Source organism: Lepidochelys kempii, chromosome 1 (assembly GCF_965140285.1).
Source record: "Lepidochelys kempii isolate rLepKem1 chromosome 1, rLepKem1.hap1, whole genome shotgun sequence".
NCBI classification, from domain to species: Eukaryota; Metazoa; Chordata; order Testudines; family Cheloniidae; genus Lepidochelys; species Lepidochelys kempii.
The window spans coordinates 222448615-222463455 of record NC_136380.1 but is presented as its reverse complement, the minus strand read 5'-3'; the positions used below and the strand labels follow the sequence as shown (position 1 = coordinate 222463455).

Below are 14841 nucleotides of genomic sequence, written 5' to 3'. Positions count from 1 at the left end.
CCCCCCTCATTTTTCTCTTCCGCAGACTAAACAATCCCAGTTCCCTCAGCCTCTCCTCATAAGTCATGTGTTCCAGACCCCAATCATTTTTGTTGCCCTTCGTTGGACTCTTTCCAATTTATCCACATCCTTCTTGTAGTGTGGGGCCCAAAACTGGACACAGTACTCCAGATGAGGCCTCACCAATGTCGAATAGAGGGGGACGATCACGTTTCTCGATCTGCTCGCTATGCCCCTACTTATACATCCCAAAATGCCATTGGCCTTCTTGGCAGCAAGGGCACACTGCTGACTCATATCCAGCTTCTCGTCCACTGTCACCCCTAGGTCCTTTTCCGCAGGACTGCTGCCTAGCCATTCGGTCCCTAGTCTGTAGCTGTGCATTGGGTTCTTCCGTCCTAAGTGCAGGACCCTGCACTTGTCCTTATTGAACCTCATCAGATTTCTTTTGGCCCAATCCTCCAATTTGTCTAGGTCCCTCTGTATCCTATCCCTGCCCTCCAGCGTATCTACCACTCCTCCCAGTTTAGTATCATCCGCAAATTTGCTGAGAGTGCAATCCACACCATCCTCCAGATCATTTATGAAGATATTGAACAAAACCGGCCCCAGGACCGACCCCTGGGGCACTCCACTTGACACCGGCTGCCAACTAGACATGGAGCCATTGATCACTACCCGTTGAGCCCGACAATCTAGCCAACTTTCTACCCACCTTATAGTGCATTCAACCAGCCCGTACTTCTTTAACTTGCTGACAAGAATACTGTGGGAGACAGTGTCAAAAGCTTTGCTAAAGTCAAGATACAATACATCCATTGCTTTCCCTTCATCCACAGAACCAGTAATCTCATCATAGAAGGCGATTAGATTAGTCAGGCATGACCTTCCCTTGGTGAATCCATACATGATATGTACCAGTATCCCCTCTGTTTTCTCTTCTGATCCCAGGACGTCAATTGTGAGAGGGACATTATACAAGGGGATGGAACGAAGGGCAGTTGGGATCTATATTATCTCATTTTCCCCTGTTACCTCCTCACCCTGTGCCATCTCATCTCCTCTATTGCTTGGGTTTCCAACCCCTTCCCCCCCTTTTTATTTTTCATTGTATTCTCACACCCCAATCGTTTTCTGTCTCAAGTGAAGGAACTTCCTACAGAATCTCTCTAGGTCTACAGCTAGAACTGGGTGGATAACAGATTTTTTTGGTTCACTGACAATTCAGAAAAAAAATTGAGTTGGTTAGAAATTTTTGGTGAATCAGAAAGTTGAAAAAAATCTCATTTGTCAAACAAAACATGTCACTGATTTTTGAGCACACTTTACCTGTAAAAAAAGGAAACTTTGAAACAAAAGGGCATTTTGAATTGAAAAATCAAAACATTTCAATCTGAAGAAGTTAAACCATTTTGATTGTTTTTTTTTTCCATTCGTTTAGGTTTTGTTTTTTACTGAAACAATTTGAAAAAGTCAACACTAACTCATTTAAAGTTTCAGTGGGGCTGAATCTGCATATTTTGCTGAAAAACGTTTTGGTCAAAATATTTCACCCAGCTCTAGCTGCAACCTGTCTGGCAGAGAGGGATAGCCTCCGCATTCCCTCCACATGTATCTGATTCCTGTCCACCCTCATCCTACCCCTATGCACAGGGATATGGGGAAGGATTCATGAGATGATTCCTCAGGATATTTAACTGACTCATGTTATGCGTGCGTCTGTGTATGTGTGCTTGTTGTGGGCTGGGAGTTTCAAAGGAGCGGAAGACAGTTAAGAGTTCCAAACCCCACTGAATTTCTATGGGCTTTGGGTGCCTAACACCCTTAGACTTCGTTGAAAATCCCAGTGGTAGTCGTTAAATTCCCCACTGTCTCCTGCTGCAGAAGTGGAGCCCTGGTGCTTGTTCCTTTTATTTCTGTCATCTGCAGTGTTGCCAACTCACACAAGATTTGGTATTTTCTCTTGAGGTCCAGCTGTTGGGACTTGAGGCTTGGCATGAGAATATCAAGTGGGCCCTTAAGGCTCAGAAGCCAGAAAGCACAAATAACACCTCTCTCCCCCCCGCCACACCACATTTCTTATTTAAAAATAAAAAACCCTCATGATTTTTAAGCCATTATTTCTTAGGACCTCATTGTTGAATGGTTGAGGCTGGCAATACTGGATTTGCTTAGGTTTTTAAGGTGAAATAAAAAAGCAAACCAGTTGTGATTCAGCTTTACGTTTCTAAACACTACTGGCCCAAGCACTAGCTTTGCCACCGGAAAAATCCCAGACTCAGATTTTTTAGTTTTTAAAAGCGTGGTGACTTCTTAATGGGTATATAATCTAAGGCTGTAACCTTCCTTCCTGTCTCTCCTTTCATCCCCTCTTGTCTACCTGTATTATTCTTTCACTTTTCTTTGTGCTCAGCTTTCTCTCTCTCCTCTCTTAACTTGGTCTGTGATTGTGAGTTCTGTATTTCCTTACTAGACTCTGCACTGCAGAGAAGACCAATCAGGCGGTAGCTTTCCTTGCTTCCTGTCTCTCCCAGCTAGAGTAGGTGTGCCCTACTCACCTGAAAAGTTAGACACAAATGAAATACCTCAAGCCTCAGGGAAGACAGAAAAACTTAAACCTGATTCCAATTGCAGGAGCGACAGACAGCAGGAGCAGCTACCGGAACTGGGCTCAAAGCAAAGCACTGGCCCAAAAATCAAGGATGTGACACCCAGCAGGTAAGAGAACTGGATTCTGTTTCTCTTAGCAGTACTATGGGAGGGAAAACTTTGCTTTATTGCCACATTCCTGGGGGAATTGGGGAGGGAGAGACATGAGGCCTTGTATAGGAATTCCAGCTGAGCCGTGTCAGAGGAGTTAATCAAGAATGTAATGGTGTCTGACAGTTAACTTCACCAAAGCAGCCAGGAAAGAGAGGAGATCAGCCCACCATTTTAGGATACAGAGTGAAATCTCCAAGGAGTGTTCCCTCCTGAGGGATAATAAACAGGGGCCTGGTTCTAGGCATATTTCCCTCCCTCAAGCATAGCCATCGGGGGCTGAGTTTAATTCTTAACATGGATATCTCCCTGGGGACAGTATCCACAGAGTCTGGATTCAGTCTTCACTGGAAACAGACCTCTCAGGAGAGGGCACCCGGGGAGTTCTGGGTTCAGTGATTAGCAGATCTGCATCCCTAGGGACAGTAACAAAGGGGCCTGGTTCAAATCCCAGTGGGTGGAGCCCTGGGAGCAAAGTAATCAGGAGTTCTGTTCAACCTGCTGTGGTTAGAGCGCTCCTAAGTACAGGAAGCAGAAAGCCTGGGTTTAATCATCCCAGCCAGGGCTTTGTCAAGCCTGACCTTAAAAACCTCTAAGGAAGGAGATTCTACCACCTCCCTAGGTAACGCATTCCAGTGTTTCACCACCCTCTTAGTGAAAAAGTTTTTCCTAATATCCAACCTAAACCTCCCCCACTGCAACTCTTCCCCATAACACTCTCACTTCCTGTTGCACTTCTGTCACAGACCCAGAGGTTATATGGGAGCTGGATCAGAGCTGGGAAGGAGGCTACTGTGGGCCCCATAGAGAATACTGGATTGGGAGTGGGAAGGAAAGATTTGTTGAGAAGGACTGGTTGTGAGGAGGAGGCATTTGTGACTGTTCCAGAGGTTATATTGGAGGTGGATATAGTCAGGGGAGGAGGCGGCTGTATGCCAGTTCTTAGGATATTGCAGACCTGGATTGCGCCAGAGAAGAGGTTTCTGTGATATGGTCCTTAACCATGTTTTGGAGCTGGAGAGCGTCAGAAGAGACGGAGCTGGTGACTTGTTAATTGGATAATCTATTGGAGATGGAGTGGACGAGGGGAGGATCTCCGATCCCATTCCTGGAGGGTGAACGTGAGCTGGACTGATTCAGGGGAAAAGTATATGTATGATCTATACTCCATTCAGTGTACTGGAACTGAGTAAGGTCTCAGGGAAGAGACACACGTGACCCAGTCCATGAAGTTGAAGCTGCATTTCAGGAGAAAAATACTCCTCATCCTTATGGATGGACAAGCCCTGCTAGTTCAGAGGCTTGTCCAGATCCAGTCCAGCACTCTGCTAACATGGGATTGTCCCCTATATTTCATGTTAGTAGTTCAAAAACAGTCCAGTCATGTGTTAACTGCCCCAAGCAATGGAGCTTCTGAACTTTCTTTGGGAAGCTATTTCACAGCCTAATCAATCTCAATGACAGAAAGTTATTCCTGATATTCAGGCCTTTCCTAATTTCATCCCACTATTCTGAGTCATAGTTTCTTGCACTGCCCTAATAAGTCCTCTCTGTCCTTCGGGTTCACTCTTTTCAAAGACTTCTAGATTGTTATCTAGCGGTGCATGCACGTGGCAAAAAGTTTTTTACAAATATTAATCTGAAAAAAATTAAAATGAACTTTCTCCATTTGTGTTCATGCCTCTTTTGTGTTCACTTTTGCATGGTTATCCTAGCAAGGCACGGTTTAAGAAAGATTGTAAAATATTTATGGAAAGTGATTTTTGAATTTAGACTTGTGAGTATTCACACCAGACATCCCATCAGGGAACCAAAATTTACGTGGTGACTTATGTATCTAATCAAAATGGCTCAAACTTTGTAAGGTGAACAAATCTGAAAAAGACCGTGGCCTGTTGACAACTAGCAAAAATTAGCAAAATGAAGCAAATAAATTGTTTTGAGTTATTCTCCCAATTCCATGTTATCATGCCCACCACCTAGTGACTGTTTAGTTAAATTAAACATGTTTAGATAATGTAATAGTGTCTTCTCAGAAGTCAATCCCTCCAGCCTTCCTGGGCACTTTCATTGTTGTAGCTCTTCTCTGAACTCCCTATTTTCTTTCGGCTAATGAGGTACCCAGAAATGAATTCAGTGATACAGATGTACTTATGCCCATGTCTGAGCCATGTAGTGAGGGAGCATTGCCTCCCTACTCCAGGATGTGAAGCCTCTGCTTATGCAGCCCAAAATTAATAGATTCTGAGGCCAGAATGGATCAAGTGTGACCTCCTGTATATCGCAGGCTAAAGAACCTCATCTAATAATTTAGATAGCAAACCCTAACTTCTGTTTGAACTTTCTGTTAGAAATACATCCAGTCTCAATTTAAAGACTTAAAGTGATGGAAAATCTACCACATCCACAGATAAATTGTTCCAAAGGTTAATTACCCTCACTGTTACAAATTTCTTGGCTGAATTTGTTAAGCTTCAGCTTCAGTGTCCAGCCATCGGATCTTGTTATGCCTTTTCCTGCTAGGTTAAAGAGCTATCTGTTATCAGAATTACACAGGCCATTTTTGCTGGAATATTGCATTGCAAACTCCTATCTGTTGTCCGTTGTCCAATACATTGTCCATTACCATTCCCTAAATTTCATGAAGGCTTATGCTGCGGCCTCAAGTGATGCTGGGGGGTGGGCCCAGAATATGCAGTTGGGGCACAAATGTGTGTCCAAGTCAGTTTGTCCCTCAGTTTCTGTGTTGGGTTGGGGAGTGGGGGTATTAGCAGGACCTGAAAAATGGGATTCTGGTCTGTGTATTCAGGCTGAGGAGGATGTTGTTTAATCCACCAGGGGTGCATTGAAGCTGGATCATGTAAGGAGGGGTTGTGACCTGGTTGTGCTGTATCTGACACTCATCATGCCAAAGTTGCTAGGTAACGGTTCTGTTCTGTGGATGTAGGGCTCTTAACTTGTTTTACAGATTGAGTTGTGTGGGTGCAAGTCTGTGATAACCTGTCTGAACTGGTCTTTTCAGCTCACAGGAGCTTCTGGCCCTCCTGCTCGTGTAGTTGAATTGGTCCAGTGGTTTTCAAACTTTTTGTATTGGTGACCCCTTTCACAAAGCAAGCCTCTGAGTGTGACACCCCCCGCCCCTTATAAAATAAAAATGGGGGGGGGTAATTTAATTTAATGAGGGCTTGGCAGCTGTCAGCCCCATGGTATTGACAGCTTGCGATCCCCATGTAACCACCTTGTGATCCCCTTGAGGACCCCCTGAATTAGTCTTCAATAAAAACACTTCTCCCTCCCCACCTAATTCACCTGTTAAGTTTTAAATATTTTTATGCAAATACAGCTATAGGGGAATTACTAGAGGGGAGACAGAAGCTGGATCGGGTTGGGGCAGCAGCGCCTGTGACACCAGTGCTGAAGGATGGTTCTGAGCTCAGCCAGAACATGGGAGGAGGGTGTGTGACCATAACACTGGAGGATGTATTAGAGTTGAATAGGCGCAGAGAAGAGCAGGGTCTGTGACCCCTGCTCTAGACAGTGCATCAGAGCTGCCTAGGGTCAGGGGAGGAAGGTGTTGGCTCTAGAGCTGGACAAGGTTTTGAACTGGATCAGGAGAGAGAGCACGTTTCTGTGACTTGGTTCTTAGAGGGTGTTTTGGAGCTGGAAGAGGCCTGGGTAAGAAGGTGTGTAGAGGTCATCAGTGGAAAGTGTATGGCATATGGATGGAACCGGTGAAGAGACATCAGCAACCTGGTCTTCAGAGGGCACAATGGAGCTGGATTGAGCCAGAGGAGGTGGCTATAAACTATCTCCCTGATGATGTATCCCAGATGGATTCAGCCAGGGAGAAGTATTTGGTGACCTGGTCACTAAAGGGTGAATGGAAACCTGACTGCGTCAAACAGAGGACACAGACAATGGAGGGTATATTTTGAACTGGATGTGGAGGATGGGTGGAAGCATCTGCTACTTAGTTACTGAGAGTGCCTCAGAACTGGATCAGATTAGGGAAGGAGAGTCGGTAACCATGCCTTTGTGGTTGCGTCTAAATTGGATTTGGTCAGCCTCAGCCAGGATGTTTCCAGAGCTGGATCAGGTCAGGAGAGGAGGCCTCTCAAGGGTTAGGGAATTGCAGCTGAATGATTTCACAGGAAGAAGGGCAACAGCCCAGTTCCAGGAAGTTTTGTCTGGATTTGAATGTATCATGGAAGGAGAGATTAGCAGCCTGGCCGCCAAAAGGAGTATGGGCAGGGGTGGCAAGTTATATGGGCCCGTGGTGCTAGGGCTCCAGCAATATTCAGGACCTGGTGTTCCAGCTCCACCAATGTTCAGGACCGGGTCTCTCCCCCGGTCCCACTTGCTGCCCCCGCGTGCTCCCCCCATCCCCAGAGCATCCATGTCTCAAGCAGGCAGCTGCCACCTGCAACTCTGCTCCCGGCATCAACTGCCGCCTCAGGGTCCTAGTGCCCCCCATCCCCTAGTGCCAGGGCAGGCTGACCCTGCCCCTGCCCTTCCGCCTCAGACCCTTCCCTTTACTGGCAGGACCCTCCACCAGCACTGAGCCCCCCCACCACCACCTGCAGTCACTGCTCATGTGCCATGCTGGGCAAGGGGCAGCCCCACCCTCCGCCCCCAGTGAGGCTACAGTGAGGGGCAGCAGCAGGGGAGGAGGCACACACATGAGGGCAGCTCCCACCCCGGCACCCACCATGGCGGGGGGGCTTCCTGGACGTGAGTGGGAGCCTAGGAGCCCATGCAGTGACAGTAGTGCGAGGTGAGTGTGCTGCCAGTGGGGAGAGGGCTGGGGGGAGTCCTCCTCTCTGGCCCCAGCCCCAGGGGCAGCCTGCCTCCACCCCAAGCTCCTCATCCCTATCTCCATCCTGCCCCACCCCAAAGCCTGCACCCCCAGCCAAAGCCCTCACCCCCCGCACCCAAACCCTCTCCCCCAGCCCTGATTCCCTTCCTACACTGTGAACCCCTCATCCTCGGCCCCACCCCACAGCCCTCACCACTGCACCCCAACCCTCTGCCTGAGCCCCTCCCGCACCCCAAACCCCTCATCACCAGCCCCACCCCAGAGCCCTCACATTTTTACATTATTTAAATATATATATATATATATATATCAGCTTACAAGGCACGTGTGGTGGGGCTGGACTTGGACCCATTCTGGGCACGACCAAAAATTATACAAACCTGCCGCCTCTGCGTGTGGGATCTGGTCCAGGTCAAAGAAGGAAGTGTTCTGCCCAGGCCTCCTGAGGGTTCTGCTCAGAGCTGGTTCCTGCCAGGGCGGGTGATAATCTAAGTCTCAAAAGTGCTGAGGTAATAACACAAACTTTACAAGATGACCCAGGATACAAGAGCTTAGTCTAGGTTCCAGGCAGCTGTACAGCATGTTGGATGTTGCATCCGATGAAGTGAGCTGTAGCTCACGAAAGCTTATGCTCAAATAAATTGGTTAGTCTCTAAGGTGCCACAAGTCCTCCTTTTCTTTTTGCGAATACAGACTAACACAGCTGCTCCTCTGAAACCTGTCATGTTGGATGTTGCCATTGTTCATGGCTGCCACAAGGTGGCAGGGTGTTCCTGACTCCAATAGCTACTGTTACATATTCCATCAATAATCAAATCAAATCTGTTCTGTTAATATAAAAGTAAGATGTTTAGATATGTACTGTAAAGGGGACTTTACTTTAAATAAAAGGGCAAGTATCGAAATAATTTGAAAAACAAGAAAACACCAAGTAATGTGTGTGTATTATATATATATAATGTATAGTAACATTCAAACACAATGTGTATATATAGATATTGCCTTGCATTGTTTGTTTTTATTCACTTGTTGCTTTGTGTCTGAAACTATATTGTAAGCTCTTTGGGGCAGGGGCAGTCTCTCGCTCTGTGTTTGCATGATGCCTAGCACAATGGAGTTTTGATCCTGTGGGCGCTAGTGGTATATAAATAATTAGTAATAATAACTCTGCCCCTGTCCACTGCCACCATGTGTCCCCACCTCCCCTGTGCACATTCCATGTTAGACATATCCATGCTTACAGTAAGTATTTCAGTCTTGAGAGCTGTTAAAAAATTGTAGGGGGAAAATGTGGTGGAAAGTTTTCAGATAGATAACTTTCCATTTTCCTTCAGAAACCATTTGATGAAGGAGGGAGTGTCAGGATTCAGATGCAGGCTAGGAGAGGCCAGGGGGAGGAGGTGAAATCTGTTAGGAACATACATACCAGGGGTTTGGACTTGGGGGACAGCAATGTGTGGAGGCCGCAGTACAGGACAGAACCAAACTGGGGCTGTACATCATGATACAATTCAGGGAAAGGAGGCTCTGGGGAAAGGAATGGTTCAGAGGACAGGTATCCTACCCTCCTAGTGAGCCTCAGAGGGCTTCCTCATGGCACAGGCAGATGCCATTTCACCTGTGAAGCCATCCAGTACCAGTGTGATGAGCTGAAGAGAAAGCTAGAAATGCTAGGTGCTCTCTGTGGAAGTCTGGGTCAACACTGCACTCAGCATCCTTGCCATTGGGTCCTCTCAAGGCACCTTGACATCAGTCAGCTTAAAGGATCCTCCCTGTGCCTAGAGGATTTCCCTTAGGAAGTTTACACATTCTCAGAGATCCCCCTCTGATTCACCTTCTCCTCTCCTCTCTGCACAGCAAACAATGTTACTTGTTTCCACTTCTCTAATCCTCTACAGCTGCAGGGAATGAGGACAAGAAATCTGGATACACACTGGGGCCATGAAGTTGGCTTATCTAGGAACAACAAGGCCAGACAAGCCAATTTCATCAGCATGACGTGTGCAGTACCCAGTCACAAGAGTGGGTCAGGACCCTAAAAGGCAGCCTTAGACTGTGATTATGTGGGAGAATAATGTGACAGCCGAGTTGTCTGCTGGATGTTTTCAGAGCTAGTGAAAAGGAGCTGTCATCTGTCTGTCTCCCTGCAAAATATCATGCATCTCTATGGCGCTGCTCTGTACACAACAAAATAAGGTCAAGGCATGAAGATAAGCACCAAAGGTAAACAACAAGCAACAGAGTCAAGATCTGTTTGTGGCAGTCAGAGCAAAATGGAAACGAGTGTCCAGTGCAAGGGGTGGTGGGCATGCATGCAGTGCAAGCAGGCATTTGACAGAAGCATGTCTTGCCCAGCACAACTAGCAAAGCAATACAAACGCAAAATATATTCATAAGACTACAATCTGGGAGGAGGTGGGGAGAGAGTTCTCTGATGTCCCTTGATCCATTAATTTAAACAGCGAAGTTCTACAATAGATTGATCTGTGACAGTGGAAATGAATGAACAAAAAAGCACATTCAAAATAGAAGCAGGATCTGACTACAGAACTATTGCAGCAAGTCCATGCAAAAAGATTAGTAACAATTCTGTGCTAAAATCAAAAGCTAAGCTTCTTATGCTGAGGGAAACAACACTGTGGCAAAGCATAAATTTTCAGGCCTGCATATTGCAAGGGTTACTGAGGTAGTAATAATGGTATGGACTGCCTAAAGTTAAGTTCCTAAATCCATTCCTAGGCACCTAAATGAGTATGGCCTGATTGAACAATTGCAGTGTTGCCACAGCTTGGCAATATTCTCACAAGCATCACAATATTTGGTGGTGGTCTTAAAGCCACAGCTCCTGCAGCTGAGTGATTATGTGAGAATCTCAGCTTTCATTAAAAATTTCTAACCCTCATGGTTGCACAGAAAAGCTTGAATATGGGATCTGAGTGTAATCTAAAAGGTTCAAACGAGAAAGCAAAGAAAAACAGCCTCCAGTTTATCATTTTTTAAAATCTCATAAATTTAAGATAATCTCATGCTTTTGGGGGGGGCTGGCTCATGATTTTTGAACACGTGGGGTTGGCAATACTAAATTGCATTTGAAAGCCACTTATTTAGGTGCCTCACTGTGGATTTAGGAGCCTAACTTCAGGCACCCATTTTCGAAAATCTTGGTTTCAATAGTAGTTATTCAAAGAGGTAGGTAACTTATATACAGAAGAGGTTGCAGAGGAAAACCAATGAGACATTTAGTAGGCTGGAATGGTATAAGCCTGTACACTATAACACAGTGGTTTTCAACCTTTTAACATTTGCAGATCCCTACAAAAATTTGAATGGACGTGCAAACGCCTCTGGAAATCTGTAGACATAGTCTGCAGACACCTAGGGGTCCGCAAAACAAAGTGGGGTAAAACCCTGCTGTAACACATCCCAGCAATGTTCACCACAGTGAGCCACCAAAATGCAGCTACCATGTAAAATCTTATTAGCCCTGAGAAATAAAATAGCAGAGGAACGTGAGTGGTTGGTTAAATAGGAGATTACTGAGGAAGTACCCTCACTGAACAACTGGGTTAACAGTATGATCACTGTGGTATAGCCAAATATGCTAAGGAGTTATATAGCTCCAAAAGCCGCAGCGCCCCCAGCCCCGGTGTGCCAGGCGGTGTAGTCTGAGCGCCTGGCAGGCAGCATGGCCCCAGCACCAGCCACCCCGAGTCCCTGTGGGAGGCAGGCCAGGCAGCCCCAGCGAGCCTAGGGCAGAGTATTGGGAACTGCAGGAGGAGCCTGGCTTGGGGGCGGAGCGTGGGTGGGGCCATGCTAGGCTGTTTGCGGAAACATGCCTCCCCCTGCCTATGATAGCCGCCGCCCATGAAAATAGAATAACTGTATGCTTTTAAAACCGCATGAATGAGGCATCATCTCTGTGGTTATAGCACTCTGTGATTACGCAAAGACATCTTTCCAATGCATTGCCATCCATATGCTGTTGTTTGTTTCACAACTTTCCTTTGTTCATTCATTTTGGTTGCCTTTTTTCATTTGTCACTTTGATTGCTTACTGCTGGATTCTGGAGCACCATAAGGAGCTGCATGACCATTCCTTCCTGAGTGTTATCAGTGGAGGGTTTTTGTGAGGAATGTTAGAGGAACGCTTGTCTGGTTGTTAAGCACTGACTGGGACTCAGGAGATCTCAGCTCAAATTCAGACTCTGGCACAGACTGATTGTGTGATCTGGGACTAGTGAGGTGATTTTTCTGCCTCAGTTCCCCAGCTGTAAAATGGGAATAATTTTTCCACACTTGGTTTGTCTCATCTAATGAGGCTGTAAGCTTCTCAGGGCAGGGACTGCCTGTGACTACTGTTAGTTCAGCACCTCACGCAACTGGGGCCCTGATCTCAGTTGTACACTACTGTACTACTGCTACTAATAATGCCAGGTGCAAAATGTGGATGCTATATCTCTGGCATTGGAGAATCATTCTAAAGGGCCTACAATATATGAGTAAGTTTCTTGACGCTTAAATCAGATGGCTTATGATCATATTCAGCTCTAACATGGTCATGGCATGCTCAGGTTCAGGTCTGAATTTGCTGTTCTTGGTGCTTAATTAGCAGACACCTACTAGCCCGAGGACTAAGCCTGCTACTCGGCAGCAGAGGCAAAAGATGCACAGCACCATGTGGAGAAGCCCAGAGCACTCCCTACTGTCTCCCAGCACAATGCCCCTGGATCTTTAGTTCTTTTGGCTCAGCCTTAGGCTCATAGGTGCCTTTAGAACTCTCTGCCCCAATTACTGGGAATGAGGGGGAGCTTTGCCCATACACTGTCTTCCCTCTGTCTCCTCCCTATCTGCTGTGATGCAGGGCCAGATTTAGGGGACGGCAACCCAAGCAACTGCCTGGGGTGCTGGGCTTGGGGGACACTGGGCTCAGGGTGCTGTTTTTGTTGTTTGCAACAAAAGGGAAAATACAATGTTTGAAGTAAAATGTTTCAGGTATTCCATATGTGGATTCATTTTTCATGTACCAGCTAGAATGTTCTGGACCTTTGTAGAATCTCATGGAACCTTCCAGACTTTCTGAGAACTACATTTTCCTTGAACTTCCTAGAAAGTTGTCAGCCAGGCCCTCATGGATACATAAGGGGCGGGGCATCTCCAGTCAATCAGTGAGTATAAGAATGAAGTGAAGTGAGTGCCCAGCTGCGACATTGTGAACCTTGTTTTATTGTGTAATTGTGAAAGTATACTTATGTTTTAAGACTTGAAGAGTGTAAATGGTGACTAATAAAGGACATATTTAGTGAGATGCCAGAGATATCTATCAAACTCCTATCTACACAACAATATAAAAGAAATACTGTTACTTCTTTTGCCAAGCTTAACATGTAATGTTTGATGGTTTTCTAAGACTGTGAAAATAGACTTTTGCTTTCCCTAATACTGTCTGTTTTCCCCTGTAGAAAATAAAAGATGCCCCTGAAGAAACCTTCAGGAGCTCAATATAGGAAGTGAAGAGTTCAGTTGCAATCTAGTTTGCAGCAAGGGGAAAATTGGATGGGAAAATATCTGAAACCTAACAATATATACCGGGCTTTAGGCAGTAGCAATTGTCCCCAGTGCAGAAGAAATTGAGGAGCGAAGCATAAACAATGGAAGTCCCATTACTAAGGTAAGGAATGGAAATGTGAGGAAAGTGATGGAGAATAATCCAGGTTTCCTAGTGGCATAAAGGAAAGTGATGAAGAAGAATGTGTCTCACATGAAAATGACTCCATACGAAAAGGAGAGTAATGATAAAGAAGAATCAGCCTGACATGATGACAGAAACAGCAATGAGAAAAATTGCACACCACAAATCGATACATCAAATTCTGCTTTATGGCCAGCAATCCTAAACTCTGCCGATATTATTGTACAATTTTTAATAGGACAGGCAAAACCAAGGATATGGTATTTCCAGTAAATGAGCAGAAGTGACACTTCTCAAAGTCGCACTGCGAAAGAGTGTTCGAGAATGGTGAGAAAGTGAATCAACATTGGTTAGTTTATTTGAAATCAACTGACAAAGTATTCTGGTTTTGTTGCAAAATATTTGATGAGAATGATAAATCGTTGCTTGCGCTCTCCGGGCATAATTACTGGCATAATTTAGCTGATGCTCTGAAACAACATGAAAAGTCACCTGGCCATTTTACGGCCTACTCCAAATGGATGGAAGTCGAGTCCAGGCTCAACCTGAATAAATGCATAGATACAGAAAACCAGTGCATTATTAATGTAGAAACCCAGCACTGGAGGAACATGCTCAAGCATCTGATCTCAATTACCCTCTTCCTTGTAAAGAATAATTTGGCTTTCTAGGGCTCGTTGGATAAGTTGTTCACTGAACATAATGGTAATTTCCTCAGTTTGGTAGAGCTCCTTGAGAAATACAATGATGTCATGCATGAGTACCTATGTCAAGTACTTTGTACAGAAGCTATGGACCATTCCTGCAGCAAAACAATTCAAAATGAATTGACTGACCTTATGGCAAGGAAGGTGCTTGATAACGTAATAATGTGGCTTGGCAAAGCGAAGTACTACACCATAATAAGGGACAGCACTCCTGACATTAGTCACAGTGAAAAGATGCCATCTACAGTAAGATTTATTGACGACGAGAATGGCTGTATCCAAGTAAAAGACCACTTCATCTGTTTCTGGTCTGTGGATGACTTTACTGGAAAAGGCCTAACAGAACTGTTTATGAATGTTTTGAATGAGAATAAAATGAAGCTTTAGGACTGCTGCGGTCAAGGCTATGACAACGGCACTGACATGAAAGGAAGAAACAGTGGTGTGCAGGCAAGGATCCCTGCGCTGAATCCAAGATCTTTCTTTGTGTCTTGTGGCTGCCATTCCCTCAACCTGATTGTGTCAGATGTAGTGTCATCTTTGGAGTACTGCAAAGGCTATATACCTCCCGTTTTCAGCATCCATTATCCTCAGGGACAATGTTACAAATCTGACCATGAAGCTGCTAAGTGACGCTCACTGGGAGAGCTGCGTTGACAGCGTAAGGCCAGTGAGGTACCAAGTGACTGAAGTTTACGGTGCCCTGGTGGAACTGGCGTAGTCAAGTAAAGCTGAGGCCAGAATCCGACATGAGGCACAAAGCCTAGCAAACCAGATCATTGACTTCAAATATCTGGTCTCAATTGTGATTTGGCATGATATCCTGTTCCAAGTAAACATTGTAATCAAGGCATTACAAACTCAGTCAA

General features: G+C 45.5%; 1 protein-coding gene across 1 annotated transcript in view; it reads left to right on the top strand.

The window, feature by feature from the left end:
- LOC140907689 (uncharacterized) overlaps positions 1-14841 on the top strand; it is a 115609-nt gene that overhangs the window by 64809 nt on the left and 35959 nt on the right. Inside the window, 1 exon segment of the mRNA XM_073334248.2 lies at positions 2635-2718. Coding sequence (XP_073190349.2) covers positions 2635-2718 — 84 coding nt within the window.